Source organism: Taudactylus pleione, unplaced genomic scaffold (genome assembly GCF_031769625.1).
Source record: "Taudactylus pleione unplaced genomic scaffold, aTauple2 ptg000555l, whole genome shotgun sequence".
NCBI classification, from domain to species: domain Eukaryota; kingdom Metazoa; phylum Chordata; class Amphibia; order Anura; family Myobatrachidae; genus Taudactylus; species Taudactylus pleione.
In genome coordinates this window covers 367244-381036 of record NW_028284957.1, presented here as the reverse complement: position 1 = coordinate 381036, position 13793 = coordinate 367244, and the positions used below count along the sequence as shown (strand labels likewise).

The following is a 13793-nucleotide window of genomic DNA, read 5'->3' as shown; positions in this document are numbered from 1 at the left end:
CAAGGGGCAATCAAGCTGGCGTTGGACGTCTTCATATTGCCCCACTAAGCTGCAGAATTTTAAATTGTAACTTTTTGCTCACAAACCATATTAGACCCTACAACTCATTTATGTAACTTGAAGCCACCATAAGATACGGTTCATAGTACATGTAAAACACAAAGTGACATAGTCACCTCTTCACACTGACGATCGATGCATTCTGACCCGTGTTCTTCAGGACCTCATTCCACTCGTCCTCTTGGCCCCGGATTACATACCTGGGTAGGAGAGAGACAATAGTTTGAGATCAAACCTAACGGGTGGTGGCAGAGCTCTAACAATGTCCCGGGACGGACCGTTAGGTCAGACCATCACTCACTGGGAAAGGTCGATCCCTTTTAACTTCTCTACTTCTTCTTTGTGCTTCTGCTGAAATTCCTTGGCTGCCTCTTCCTAGCGGGAACATAGAAATCAACAGGTTTAAAAAAATAACAAAAACAAAACCATTTACGTCAGTGGAGGACGTGACATCTCCGAAAGGACAAAGCTTACCAAATCCTCATTCAGTGACTTTGAGGTGGCCTCCATCACCACCTCCTTTGTGGCCAGCATGGTGTCCTCTACCGCCTTCTCCTGTATACTATTAAATAACTAGAAAGAGGTGATAACGAGAAAAAAAATACCCATAAACAAAACACTTACACTACAAAATCCATAGACCCGCATCGTTTCTTTACAAGCGCCTAACTGTCCGCACAGCATGTTTCACGGTGCGCGACACCTTCTTCATGTTCTTCGGGAAACAACCACATAAAAATTAATTCTCGGCTGCAGATGCTCCAGAAAGGGCGCATGATGGAAAGAGACCACACTAACGCATCCCCACAAAGGTAGACAAACTATATCACTAAAGAAACAGACTTATTAGCAGCTAAGACGACCTGTGTGCCAGGTAACCTCTTTAGGGTAGGTCCCTAACATACTAGGGTTCAAATCCAGAGCGCAGGACACCCCCAAACTAGCCCAGCTAAGCCGCCCCAGGGCAACGCCATAGTAAGAAAAGTGCAGTGTAAAGAGATAGTTAGGAGCAGTCACAGCTGCATACAAAGAATGAAAATAAAAAAGTGAAGTACATGTATAATAAACACACAGTGCAGGGTTAAAATATGTTATAAAAGAAAAATGTGTTATAATGCGGTGCTCTGAAACAGATCAACCAAAGCAATCCAGGGGGACCCACGCCCCAAAAATGAACCAAAGTTGCACTACAGTATATAACTTGTGTGTTCTAAATGTTAAACAATAAAATTAACGTATATAAAATTTCTTTAAAAGGGCCGATCTTCTGGCACACAGCGGTAGGTACCACCAATCTAATCATCGTAGGAGAAGCCTGAGACTGCAGATGTAATAATGTCGTGGTTATAGCGCCCTACGCACATAAATAACATTCTCCGCACGCTGCCCTGAATCATTAGTAAGACTGTGTTTACCTGGACTATTTTGCGCATAATACGGTTGAAAAGCCCCATGAGCTGGCTGCCGGGCAACTCGATCTCCTTCTCCAGCTGATCCACAGATTTGTGCTGCAGCCCGATGCCCAGGAGCAGCGCCTGGGGGCACAGGTCAGAGGTCAGAACATGGCCATGAAAACAGAGGCAACATAGACGATAAAATGACTCCCATGTCCCAAGAGATAATGGAGTTTGCCAACATGGGGCTAGACTTCCTAAAGCTAAAATTAAAAGCTGTATTTCCCATAGCAACCAATCAGATTCTCTCTATCATTTTCTAGGAAGCAAGAGAGAAATGATAGACACAATCTGATTGGCTGCTATGAGTAACATCACTACTTTTTACAAGCTTTAGTAAATCTACCCCATGGACTCTGGCCCTCATTCAAAGGCGGTCGCAAGAAGCGAGCGCTCGTTCTGAATGAGGGCGGCCGCTTGTTTTTTTTTAGTGCAGCCTCCTGGTCGCTAGCTAAGCTGTGGGTTACCACCAATAGCTTTAGCGACCGACCAGGTTGATGGTCAAGACCATCGCGACCATCGGGGCTTGCGACGAGACCGTAAGGTTGGGTTTCGGCAACCGCAAGCCCCAGGGAGCTTCCTGCTCTGATCGAGCAGGGAACTCCCCACTGACATCACTGCTGATGTCAGTGCGGCCGCCCACAAAAAGGCTGGCGTTCCGTTAGGAACGTCTCCGTTTGTGTAGCCAACCCCCCCGCCCCGCCTACAAAATGGGGCGAGCTGTCGATCAACATCGACAGCCACCCCTTTTGTAGTGAGCTCCGGGGCTTGCGCACGTGCAGTGCGGCTGCTGCGCGTGCGCAGGGCCTAAACATCGACCCGGTTGCGAGCGCTCAGTGCTTGCGACCGAGTCTGAATGAGAGCCTCTGTCCTTAAACGTAGGAGGACAAGCGAGATCTCACCCGTAAGGGATGTTTTCTAAATCATAAGATACTTCCGACTATGAAGTGGCTGAAATACGAGCCAGTGTTACTCACGGACTGGGCAGCCGAGAGGCTGAGGCCTCCAAGCCGTTTTAGGAACATCATTTTTGCAATAGAGGGAATGAGATCCATGATGAGGTGATAATCCACCATGTTCTGAGAGTACATCTCTAAGCGCTTTAGGTCATAGGGTGTGAAGGACGAGTCCAGCTCTGAACGGGCGATCACTGGCGGGTGACAGAGGAGGGAAGTCAGGGGGACGGAGACACGGGGAGAAAGCTGTGCACGCCGAGCAGAACCGCTCTGCAAACTTACAACTTTCAGACTCCTTCCTGACATTTTTGTTCTGCAGGACGTTCAGCGCCACGGAGGGCGAGAAGTTCCTGAACTGATACGAAAGAAGAGACAGGAACCGTCTTCGGAAATCTGCACAAATAAACAAAAGTGAGAAATGGATACAGGTGACTGTGACACAGCCCCCCCCCCCACCCCTCCCGTAATCATCCTGTCAGTGCGAGGCCTCCCCCCTCTCTCCCCCCCCCCCAATAACAGTCTGGTCTGTGTGAAGCTGCCCAAACGTCCGGTTTGGGCAAGGCTGCCCCCATAAACATCCAGTCTGCGCGAGGCTGCCCCCCCCATAAACGTCGGGTCTGCGCGAGGCTGCCCCCCCATAAACGTCGGGTCTGCGCGAGGCTGCCCCCCCATAAACGTCGGGTCTGCGCGAGGCTGCCCCCCCATAAACGTCGGGTCTGCGCGAGGCTGCCCCCCCATAAACGTCGGGTCTGCGCGAGGCTGGCCCCCCATAAACGTCGGGTCTGCGCGAGGCTGGCCCCCCATAAACGTCGGGTCTGCGCGAGGCTGCCCCCCAAAAAAATGTCGGGCCTGCGCGAGGCTGCCCCCCCATAAACGTCGGGCCTGCGCGAGGCTGCCCCCCCCATAAACGTCGGGTCTGCGCGAGGCTGCCCCCCCATAAACGTCGGGTCTGCGCGAGGCTGCCCCCCCCCCCATAAACGTCGGGTACATGAGGCTGCGTCCCCTTGCCCCTCCCTATAAACGTCCGTTCTGTGTGAGGCTGCGTCCCCCATAAACAGGACAGAGAAGTTCATTATTATTGGATGGTCTCACCGGACAACACTGCAAATAGTGCCCAGAGTCCTTCCCGCATGTGCCCGGGCCCATATAAGTCATGCATCTCCTCACCATAGCCCAGCGCCCGGGCACATGTACGTCATGCGTCTCCTCACCATAGCCCACCACCCACCTTTCCAAAACGCTGTAAGCCACGGCTCCTGCTCAGACTCGGCATCATCATGTAGACTCTTCAGCATAATACAGGAGTGCTCCCCCGTGAGGTCGTTCTGAGGAATGACAGGGAGAGGTTAGGAATCAGTACAAACTCTCACAACTTCTACGGCAGGGATGATATATTGATGCTGTATATTGTTGTGAGTTGCTCTGTATACAACGATCAGTAGATACAAACCTCTGAAAAGCACTGTGTATTTATGTTGAGCAAAAGGGCAAAATAAAACCAACGTTAAGGCGCAACTGTCCTTGTTATAGGGACCCTAAAAACAGTGCATCCGGAAAGTATTCACAGCGCTTTACTTTTTCCACATTTTGTTATATTACAGCCTTATTCCAAAACAGACTAAATTCATTTTTGTCCTCAAAATTCTACACACAATACCCCATAATCACATAGAGATTTTTGCAAATTTAATTTAAAAAAAAAAAAAAACACACTAAGAAATCACATGTAGATAAGTATTCACAGCCTTTGCTCAATACTTTGTTGATGCACCTTTGGCAGCACTTAGAGCCTCAAGTCTTTTTGAATATGATGCCACAAGCTTGGCACACCTATCTTTGGGCAGTTTCGCCCATTCCTCTTTGCAGCACCTCTCAAGCTCCATCAGGTTGGATGGGAAGCGTCGATGCACAGACATTTTCAGATCTCTCCAGAGATGTTCAATCGGATTCAAGTCTGGGCTCTGGCTGGGCCACTCAAGGACATTCACAGACTTGTCCTGAAGCCACTCCTTTGATATCTTGGCTGTGTGCTTAGGGTCAGTGTCCTGCTGAAAGATGGACCGTCGCCCAAGTCTGAGGTCAAGAGCAGGTTTCCATCCAGGATGTCTCTGTACATTGCTGCATTCATATTTCCCTCTATCCTGACTAGTCTCCCAGTTCCTGCCGCTGAAAAACATCCCCACAGCATGATGCTGCCACCACCATGCTTCACTGTAGGGATGGTATTGGCCTGGTGATGAGCGGTACCTGGTTTCCTCCAAACATAACGTCTGGCATTCACGCCAAAGAGTTCAATCTTTGACTCATCAGACCAGAGAATTTTGTTTCTCATGGTCTGAGAGTCCTTCAGGTGCATTTTGTCAAACTCCAGGCGGGCTGCCATGTGCTTTTTCTACCATACAGGCCTGATTGGTGGATTGCTGCAGAGATGGTTGTCCTTCTGGAAGGTTCTCCTCTCTCAACAGAGGAATGCTGTAGCTCTAACATAGTGACCATCAGGTTCTTGGTCACCTCCCTGACTAAGGCCCTTCTCCCACGATCGCTCAGTTTAGACGGCCGGCCATCTCTAGGAAGAGTCCTGGTGGTTCTGAACTTCTTTCATTTACGGATGATGGAGGCCACTGTGCTCATTGGGACCTTCAAAGCAGCAGATGTTTTTCTGTACCCTTCCCCAGATTTGTGCCTCGAGACAATCCAGTCTCGGAGGTCTACAGACAATTCCTTGGACTTCATGCTTGTTTGTGCTCTGACATGCATTGTCAAGTGTGGGACCTTATATAGACAGGTGTATGCCTTTCAAAATCATGTCCAATCAACTGAATTTACCACAGGTAGACTCCAATTAAGCTGTAGGATCAAGGATCAAGGATGATCAGTGGAAACAGAATGCACCTGAGCTCAATTTTGAGCTTCATGGCAAAGGCTGTGAATATTTATATACATGTGATTTCTGTGTTTTTTTTAATTAAATTTGAAAAAAATCTAAAAAATGTTTTTTACCATTGTCATTATGGGGTATTGTGTGTAGAATTTTGAGGACAAAAATGAATCTATTCCATTCTGGAATAAGGCTGTAACATAACAAAATATGGAAAAAGTGAAGCACTGTGAATACTTTCCGAATGCACTGTAGTTTCGGTCATGGGGGTAATAAATCTCGCAGAGCTCTAAGCAAACCACCATTTGCTCTTTAGTTGGTAAGACAATGTAATACAAATAGTTGGCCAATATGAACAAAAAAACAAACCTGAGTAAGGTTGTAACATTGTAATAAATGTAATATTACTAGGGTTCAAACAACATTTAGGTAACAGAATCGATAAGGTGTCAGCTATAACCTAGGGGGTCGTTCTGTTAGGACAAATGATGGTCTTAGACAAATTTTAAGACATACGGGTGGGAGAGTAATTTGCGCTTCTGGTGATATAGCCGCTAGATTTAAGGCCAACTGGGCATTGCATTAAAACTAATTTGCTGCTTTAAGTCTAGCAGTGATATCGCATAAATCGCGCCCATGCCTGCAAATCGCAGACTAATACATTTGGGCCAAGGGGACATGAAATTTGGAAGCGGAAATCAACGGAAGGGCTTAGGAAGACTAGTGGATCTCTGTTGGACAAACGATGGCGACCAGATCACCAAATGGAAAAATATTTGTACAATCCCACCAGATATGCTGGAAGGTTCCAACTGGTCCACATTCTCCCCAACACAGAGCAGAGCACTGGGGAAATGAGATGTGGGGCCAGGATGGTATATACTCTATAAGGTTTCCTCTAATAGCTACGTCAATTAGTATTAATCTGATTTCCAGTTCTCATTATCGATTGGTATTCCCAATTTCCCTTTTCCAGGATATCTCAGGAATTTCTAGGCTGTGTAAATCCAGCCCGTCTATTAGGTTCTGTTGACTGAGAATATGTAGAGATGTTCAAGTAGTGTCAACTTACATAGCTCAGATCTACTCAGGGGAGAGAATAGGAGGCTATTAAATGGAATATACTAATATTGAAAATAATTCAGAACCAATTTTTCATCTCTTTCCAAATGCCTCCTGTCTATCTACTGGATGTCATAGCGCTCTCACAGTACAATAGCTTGGTAGTGGGGTCAGGTGTACGTGGAAGCGGGGTAAGGTGTAAGTGGAGGCGGAGTCAGGGATAGAAATGGCACAACGAGATAAACAGGTATCAGACAAGTCCTTAAAGTTTGCCATAGCCTGCACAAAGGAGTACCATAAACTGCGTCTCATATATGCATTATCCTATATTATTTGGCATAAAATTATTATTTTATTTTTTTTAGATTAGGTCTAGACGGTTACATTGGAATCAATAGTTCAGTTCCGACAGTTTAATTTAAAATACTGTAACAACAAATTAATTCCCCCATTTATCAACAAAGCATAACCCCGTTAGCACTCGCTAAAGGGGTTATGCCAGGTTTCTATATTTAACAAACAGCGGTAATATAAGATTACCGCTGTTTGTCAAGCTTTTAGATGGCGAGAGCGATGCGGTCCCCATTGCCGACAATGGAGACCCGGCGGTGACTTTCCGGTTTCAGCGAAGCCTTTACAGGCACTGCTGGGTCCCCGTGTCACACACATGTGCAGACCGACCGTCATGCGCATAACATCGGAGCCCCGTCACTGGCAGCGTTAGGTTGCCAGCAGCCCAGCGGGGGACCCCCCCGAGGACGTGGACTTTGCAGGACCTCGCCGGTGGGGTACGTTTTGGTAAATACCAGTACAGTTTTTCGTTTGTATAACGGGGATACTAAATTAAAAATTGCGCTGGCGCTTAATATCGATGATAAATGGGGGCATAAGCCTTGAACTGGTACTATTTAGCATAACAATGGGAATAGCCGCCGGAACATAGTCACATAGGAGGAAACTACAGTATCAGAAACTATTTTCAAAGTCACAGATATAGTCGAGACCCAATATACAGAGTCCTCAGAATATCGGATATACACACTATTATCTGAAGGCAACCTACAGGGTCACGTCTGCTGTTGTACTACAATTCCCACTCAGATTAAACCCGCTGTACGACGGGGGAGGCTTACCGGTGTTTGCCGCAGGTACACAGGAATAAACCCAGCTCGCTTCCAGAACCTGATAAGACAAACCGTTTAGATCTTGGCTAATACACGTAAATTGAATCACTCATTTCAGGGGAACGGCCACTCACTTTAGCAGTTTTGGAGTTAAGCCATAGGATACTCCGAGATAGTCCAATTTCTCCGCCTGTCTCTCGCTGAGCCGGAGCAAGAGAGGCGGCAAGTTCTTACGAGGCGTCACAGTTTCTTCTAGAAGGCTGACGGCCTGAGGAGCGCAGGAGACAGGGAGATAGAAAACTTAATCACAACTAGGATAGAACTAGAACCTGTATCAAAGCAATAAGAGGATTCTGACCTCGCTGCTTATTGGGGTGATCTCCTGGGGCTCATTTGCCGCATTATCCTCCAGACTGGAAAAGTGCCCCTCGTAATACATCTGTAGTAACTCCAAAGCCCGGCTTCCATAACCCATCTGAAAAAAAAAATATCCTGTTAGCTAGGAGAATGCAAGTCAATCAAGACTTTAGTTCTTCGTCAATCCTCAGCTAAACAGAAAGGCTTCACCTCCCTCGTCTAGCATTTAAAAAAAGTTTGTGCATTGGGATCAGACGACGGTGGCTGCCGTGAGCTGATATCGGTGAGCATGTAGCCCTCTGCCTTCACTGTGCAGAAACAGGGGACACTTCACCCGAGAGGCTAAGACAGATCAAATGCTCAGCAGAATTGGCGCAGTAAAAGTTATTCCCAGTATTTTAGCTAGCACAGGGTATCCATGCATGAGAAACTCGCCGGCATTTTAGTGGACTCAAGAGATCGTCATCCAGACTTGGGTCCAAGATGTTCAGCATGTTGGGGAAGCAGACAGCTTCCCTTGGAGTCTATGCTCCCCAGTGCCAGGGCCTACATAATATGGTGTCACATCCCACAATGCAATGAGCAAGGAAGTACAGTTATAGATATAGCATACGTCGCTGTACTAGATCATAATTACCCCTTGGTAGTCCGGATGGACAGCAATCCTCACAACTCTCCCTCCAGATAGGCTGCCAAAATCTGGATCTTGAAACTGAAGACGGGAAAGAAGTTTATGTTACGCACTTGTGGATTACGTTTAAATTGTTTCTTCTCCAGCGTCTCAGATGATCTCAAATCCCCTCCTCCCACCTCAGGACAAAGCTCGGGTGAAATACGTACCTGTTCCGATACGGTCCAGGGAATGAGATCCCCGGACGCTTTCTTCCCCCGCGACAGACTGCTCATGATGGACTGACGGGAAATCTCTCCTTCTAGGCAGACCTGCAATGAATGTGAAGCCGCAGCAGCAGCGTCAGACGCAGAGCCTCCCCTTGTAGCGGCACAGAGAAGACGCGCCATGGCGTGTAACTGCAGCGGTCAGGGCGTGTGCACACAGCACCTACCTGGATCACTGCCAGGACTTCAGGCAAGGAATTCTGGGTGGGAGGAACGGGGGGAATCAGGCAGAAAATGTGATGGGCAGGGGCATCGGACAGCAGCTGGAGGTCATTAGGGGAGTTCTGTGGGGACAACACAATGCAGGAATGGAGTTATACTCCTACATACCCTATGCAGAGTATCGTCTTGCCTATATATTGCCGCAGGCTCATACCTTGTAGTGAGACGCAACGTAGAGAGCCATTAATCTCTGCAGGAAGGATTCGGAGGCCTTGTGGTAGCAGAACAGTGTGTCCCGGTTTACATAGTATCTGTTGCTGGAGGTTAAGGAGATCCTGTGGAACAATCTACTAAATGATAAACACTCAAAATCTTCCAGGTATTTTAATATATTCACTACGGAGTCCAGCTCGGGCCAAATCCTGCCATCCAAAAGAGCCAACCCTGATTTTTTAGGTACCACCAACCCAATACCAAATGAAACAAAAAAAATAATCATAGACAGACACAGAGACTGGTATTTGCTTGGAATCTGGATGAACGGTCGACAATTAAGAGGTCGACACCAGATGGTTGACATGCAATAAGTCGACAGGCACAAAAGGGTTAACAAATGGTCAACGTGTTTTTTTTTTTTTTTTTTCAACATTGTTAAGGTTCGGAGTTAGGCTGCCGGAGGGGATGGTTAAAGTTAGGCACTAGGGGGAAGGTTAGGGTTAGGCACAGGGGGAGGGGTTAGCCACCAGGGGTAGAATTAGGCTAAAAAAAGAAAGAAGAGAAGTCGACCATTTTTGTGTCGACCACTTGAACCTATCGACATTTTAACAGTCAACCTTTTGTTCATGTCGACCAACTGGTGTCGACCTATTGACCTTCTTACGGTCGATCTTTTAAACCACACCCATTTGCTTATAATTTTTGGTACCACATTACTACGTTCATGTTGCTCATCGGCTGAAGGAAAAAATACCATATTTCAGCCTGCACCTGGCACACTGCCGCAGAGGCTAAGGGTCTCTCTAGAAGTGCAAAGCTCTATCCAGTACATCACACTGCAGGGCGTAATCAGGGCGTCTGGCATTCAGGGAGTTCTATGTACTGTGTATGTCTATATACTGAGCCTTACTTCCTGAAGCCATTAGGCTGTGCTTTTCAGCCAAGACTCCGGCAGCTGCTACAAGTCCCAGCATCCCAGGACAGCCAGAGATACACCACATGGAAAGACACGGGTTGCTGTGGTCAGACACATAGATCATGCAAGTCTCATCTCTGCATAAGTCTATATTGGAGACTGGCCATGAGTACATAGGGCTCAGCAGCAATCAATGGACGATCGTGATCAGATGTGCAGAAAGCAGCGACAATGATAGAATCAGAGCACACGCCTCCCCCGCCATATGGACCACGCACATGTAGACAATTAGATGCACGTCCCTATTTATGCCGCGGCCTGAGGAGGATACAGGTCGCATGTCTGGGGGAGAGGACAGCCATAAATCATTCTGCTGATGTTCAGACAATCTAAACACAGCAGGTCGTTCAGCCATTTCTCCACGGGGTCCCCCGGAGCGTAACGGATAGACTCCTGCAGAGAGACTTCATGTAGGGTCCGGGCTGAAATAAAGATGACAGAGAGAGCTCAGGGCCCGATGGAAACATACAAGGAAAGGTGGCGCTCAACAATAAAATCAAGAACCTCAGCTTTATCCACACACAGAAGTGATATCACACAAGTCTGTACGGGACCCCGTTAAGGTCAATTCTCAGCTAAACGGAGGGGTCACCAATCGCAGACTGAACCAATACTTAGGAGATCCTACTTTCAATTCACCAGGAACCACAGATGTCACGAGTTTCCCAGTGACGGGATAGGCCGCATCCTGTATATATGGTTTCCTCCCCCACAATGGCTGCATACACCTGTGGGTGCACTTCTAACCCTTTCAGTGCTAACTTACCTAAAAGTCGTCCACCCACCCCCCCATAGCTGCTGACGCTCGGACGTGGGATGGGGCGGGGCTTGATGACATGACATCATTAAGCCACCCCCCTTACAGGCTAAATAGTACAGACATTCTCAAAAGCCAGGGAACGGGAGAAAGCGTTAAAAAAATCCCCCCACCCCCCCCAAATCCTGGCACCCACAGATTCATGGGGTAGCCTCATTTGAAAGAACCATCTCCTTTGTGACCCCTAAAAAGTTATCTGGAGGCTGTGATGTTACAGCTGTCACCGTGAACACGGGCATGGAGAGATGAAAGCCTCCCCATAGGAAGCGGGGATGCGGTAAAAACCGGAATGGTCCGGACCATACGGGGGGGCCGCAATCTCTCCCTCCCCAGTGACAGCTATCACAGACAGCTTCCGATTAGCACCCAATCACCATGCTGTAAACGGACCCGGGTCGGAAGACCGGGGTTACCCATTTCCACTGAGCCTGACCAGAATTTTACCTGCGTAAAACCCTGCTCGAGACCCGGGAAGAAATGCCAGGTCAACCGGGTATTTTGGCTAGTGGAAAAGGGGTATTACAGTACAGTACAATGCAGGACAAGGACAAGGTTTATATACACTGCTGCATCAGCGATCATTAACACGCAAATAAGCATCAGGACGTAAGCAACCAGGTATTAGGCGCCCAAGTGGGGAGTGAGGAGTGCCAATACCCACCTGATGCCAGCCGCTGGGTGCTGGTGGACTTGTTCTCGGCTGTTATGGACACCTGACTATCTGCACTCTGCTGCCGGAGCTGCTGGATCAGTTTGAGAGACAGAGAGCGTCCGGTTCCCTCGTACCTAACACATAAGCAAAGTTTCACACACAGTTGCTTCAGCCAACTGAACCCAAACCCCCTCATGGTATGTACGCCCCAACTAATTCCACACATGGTATCTCCCTACTGAACCCCCTCATGGCACATCCCCCCCAACTAAATCCACACATGGTATGTCCCTACTGAACCCCCTCATGGCACATCCCCCCCCCCCCAACTAAATCCACACATGGCACGTCCCCCCCAACTAAATCCACACATGGCACGTCCCCCCCCCCCAACTAAAGCCACACATGGTACGTCCCCCCCCCCAACTAAAATCAACACATGGCACGTCCCCCCCAACTAAAATCAACACATGGCACGTCCCCCCCAACTAAAATCAACACATGGCACGTCCCCCCCAACTAAATCCACACATGACACATCCCCCCCAACTAAATCCACACATGGTACGTCCCCCCCTCCCAACTAAATCCACACATGGTACGTCCCCCCCCCCCAACTAAATCCACACATGGTACGTCCCCCCCCCCAACTAAATCCACACATGGTACGTCCCCCCCAACTAAATCCACACATGGTACGTCTCCACCAACTAAATCCACACATGGTACGTCCCCCCCAACTAAATCCACACATGGTATGTCCCTACTGAACCTCCTCATGGCACGTTCCCCCCAACTAAATCCACACATGGCACGTCCCCCCAACTAAACTCCCCATGGTATTTTCCAATTAACCTCTCCCCCCATGGTACGGCCCAACTACACTCCCCCCATGGTACGGCCCAACTACACTCCCTCCCCTTTTTATAACTCACCCATTGATGGTGGACGCCATAAATACCAGGTAGGGGCCCATGAGACTCTTCACGAGAGGCAGGGGAATCGCTGCGGCTTCATCAATCACCACCAGCTCGGCCTGCCCCAACTTCACTGCGTCACCCGGATGAATATACTATACGGGAACAAGCAGTGAATGAAGGACATCGCAGTGAAACGCTGCATTATAACTCATCTGATGCCATAAAGCAGATGTACTTCATTGTCTGGGAAATGCTTCATTCCAAAGTTCTCTTGCAGGGTAAATTCTGCCATTGTTTGCAGCAATGTGGCCATGGGGGCACTGTGTTTTATTAATAACCATTCAGTCACCAACAACAGGGCTTAGAAAATGTAAAGAACTGAAGTGATACCTGCAGTGCTGCCCTCACCCGCGCATGAGTTTAGAGCACAGCCCAGGAGTCTGATTGTCAGTCACTACAGTCTGCTAAAGACACACCGACCCATTTTATTGAAAGCATTTCCATTTGGGGGAAAATGTATGAGAGATCGCTCCTGATTGGCTGCCCATATAAAGTAGGTGGGCTTGTCAAAGGTCAACTCATTTGCAGCGGTAGCTCTTAATGAGCAGCCTGTTCAAACATGATGGTAAAGCACGATGTCTGAGGTTGTACAGCAGACACTGTTAAAATGCCTACTATCTCATTATTAACATGTCGGCCTCCCGGGTTTGACCTCACAAATAAAAGCAAACAGACATCAGGAAGGAACATTATTGTCTTTGTGTAGTTTATACATGTAGCAAGAAATTCCGAGTCCCTCCCCAATTGCATCATTCCCCTTCTCAGAGAAGGTGAGCGAAGGGATCTCTGGGGATCACTGGCCGCAGCAGGTTGCGGGTAAACCAGCGCACACAGCGTCCCACCGAAATGATAGCAAGACGCTCACCTGGATGGTTTGTCTGTGCTCCTTGAACACATTCACTCGTACAACCGCTTTCTCAAACTCGGGGTTCAGAGACTGGATAATCTCGTAGTCCAGGTGCTCCTGCAAAAAAGGGACAGGCAGCGGTGATGCCAGATGGGGAGACTGTAGCAGCCGTAATACGGACAGGTTTGTGTATGAAGGTGCAAGAAAAGCCGAAGTTCCTAGGGTGGCACCAGATATATGCATTCCCCAATGACATAATGAGGAGGCAGGAACTGCAGGACACGCGGACAATCTAACGGTCTTGCACATTAAAAAGGCAACACTCACATTTCAACAATGCCTCCTTCTACTAAAG

The 13793-nt window shown here is 48.2% G+C and overlaps 1 protein-coding gene across 3 annotated transcripts in view; it reads right to left on the bottom strand.

Annotated features, from left to right (window-relative positions):
• Positions 1-13793, bottom strand: part of NAT10 (N-acetyltransferase 10) — a 35607-nt gene that overhangs the window by 1980 nt on the left and 19834 nt on the right. For all 3 annotated transcript variants that reach the window (XM_088452624.1, XM_088452622.1, XM_088452623.1), the window contains exons 11-28: positions 13457-13555; positions 12547-12683; positions 11621-11745; positions 10414-10564; positions 9165-9261; positions 8956-9072; positions 8732-8833; positions 8529-8603; positions 7893-8009; positions 7669-7802; positions 7544-7592; positions 3699-3795; positions 2753-2863; positions 2492-2664; positions 1476-1595; positions 535-633; positions 362-435; positions 177-260 (exon numbers count right to left, since the gene is read on the bottom strand). In XM_088452624.1, coding sequence (XP_088308750.1) covers positions 177-260; positions 362-435; positions 535-633; positions 1476-1595; positions 2492-2664; positions 2753-2863; positions 3699-3795; positions 7544-7592; positions 7669-7802; positions 7893-8009; positions 8529-8603; positions 8732-8833; positions 8956-9072; positions 9165-9261; positions 10414-10564; positions 11621-11745; positions 12547-12683; positions 13457-13555 — 1961 coding nt within the window. The remainder of the gene's footprint in view (positions 1-176; positions 261-361; positions 436-534; positions 634-1475; positions 1596-2491; positions 2665-2752; positions 2864-3698; positions 3796-7543; positions 7593-7668; positions 7803-7892; positions 8010-8528; positions 8604-8731; positions 8834-8955; positions 9073-9164; positions 9262-10413; positions 10565-11620; positions 11746-12546; positions 12684-13456; positions 13556-13793) is intronic.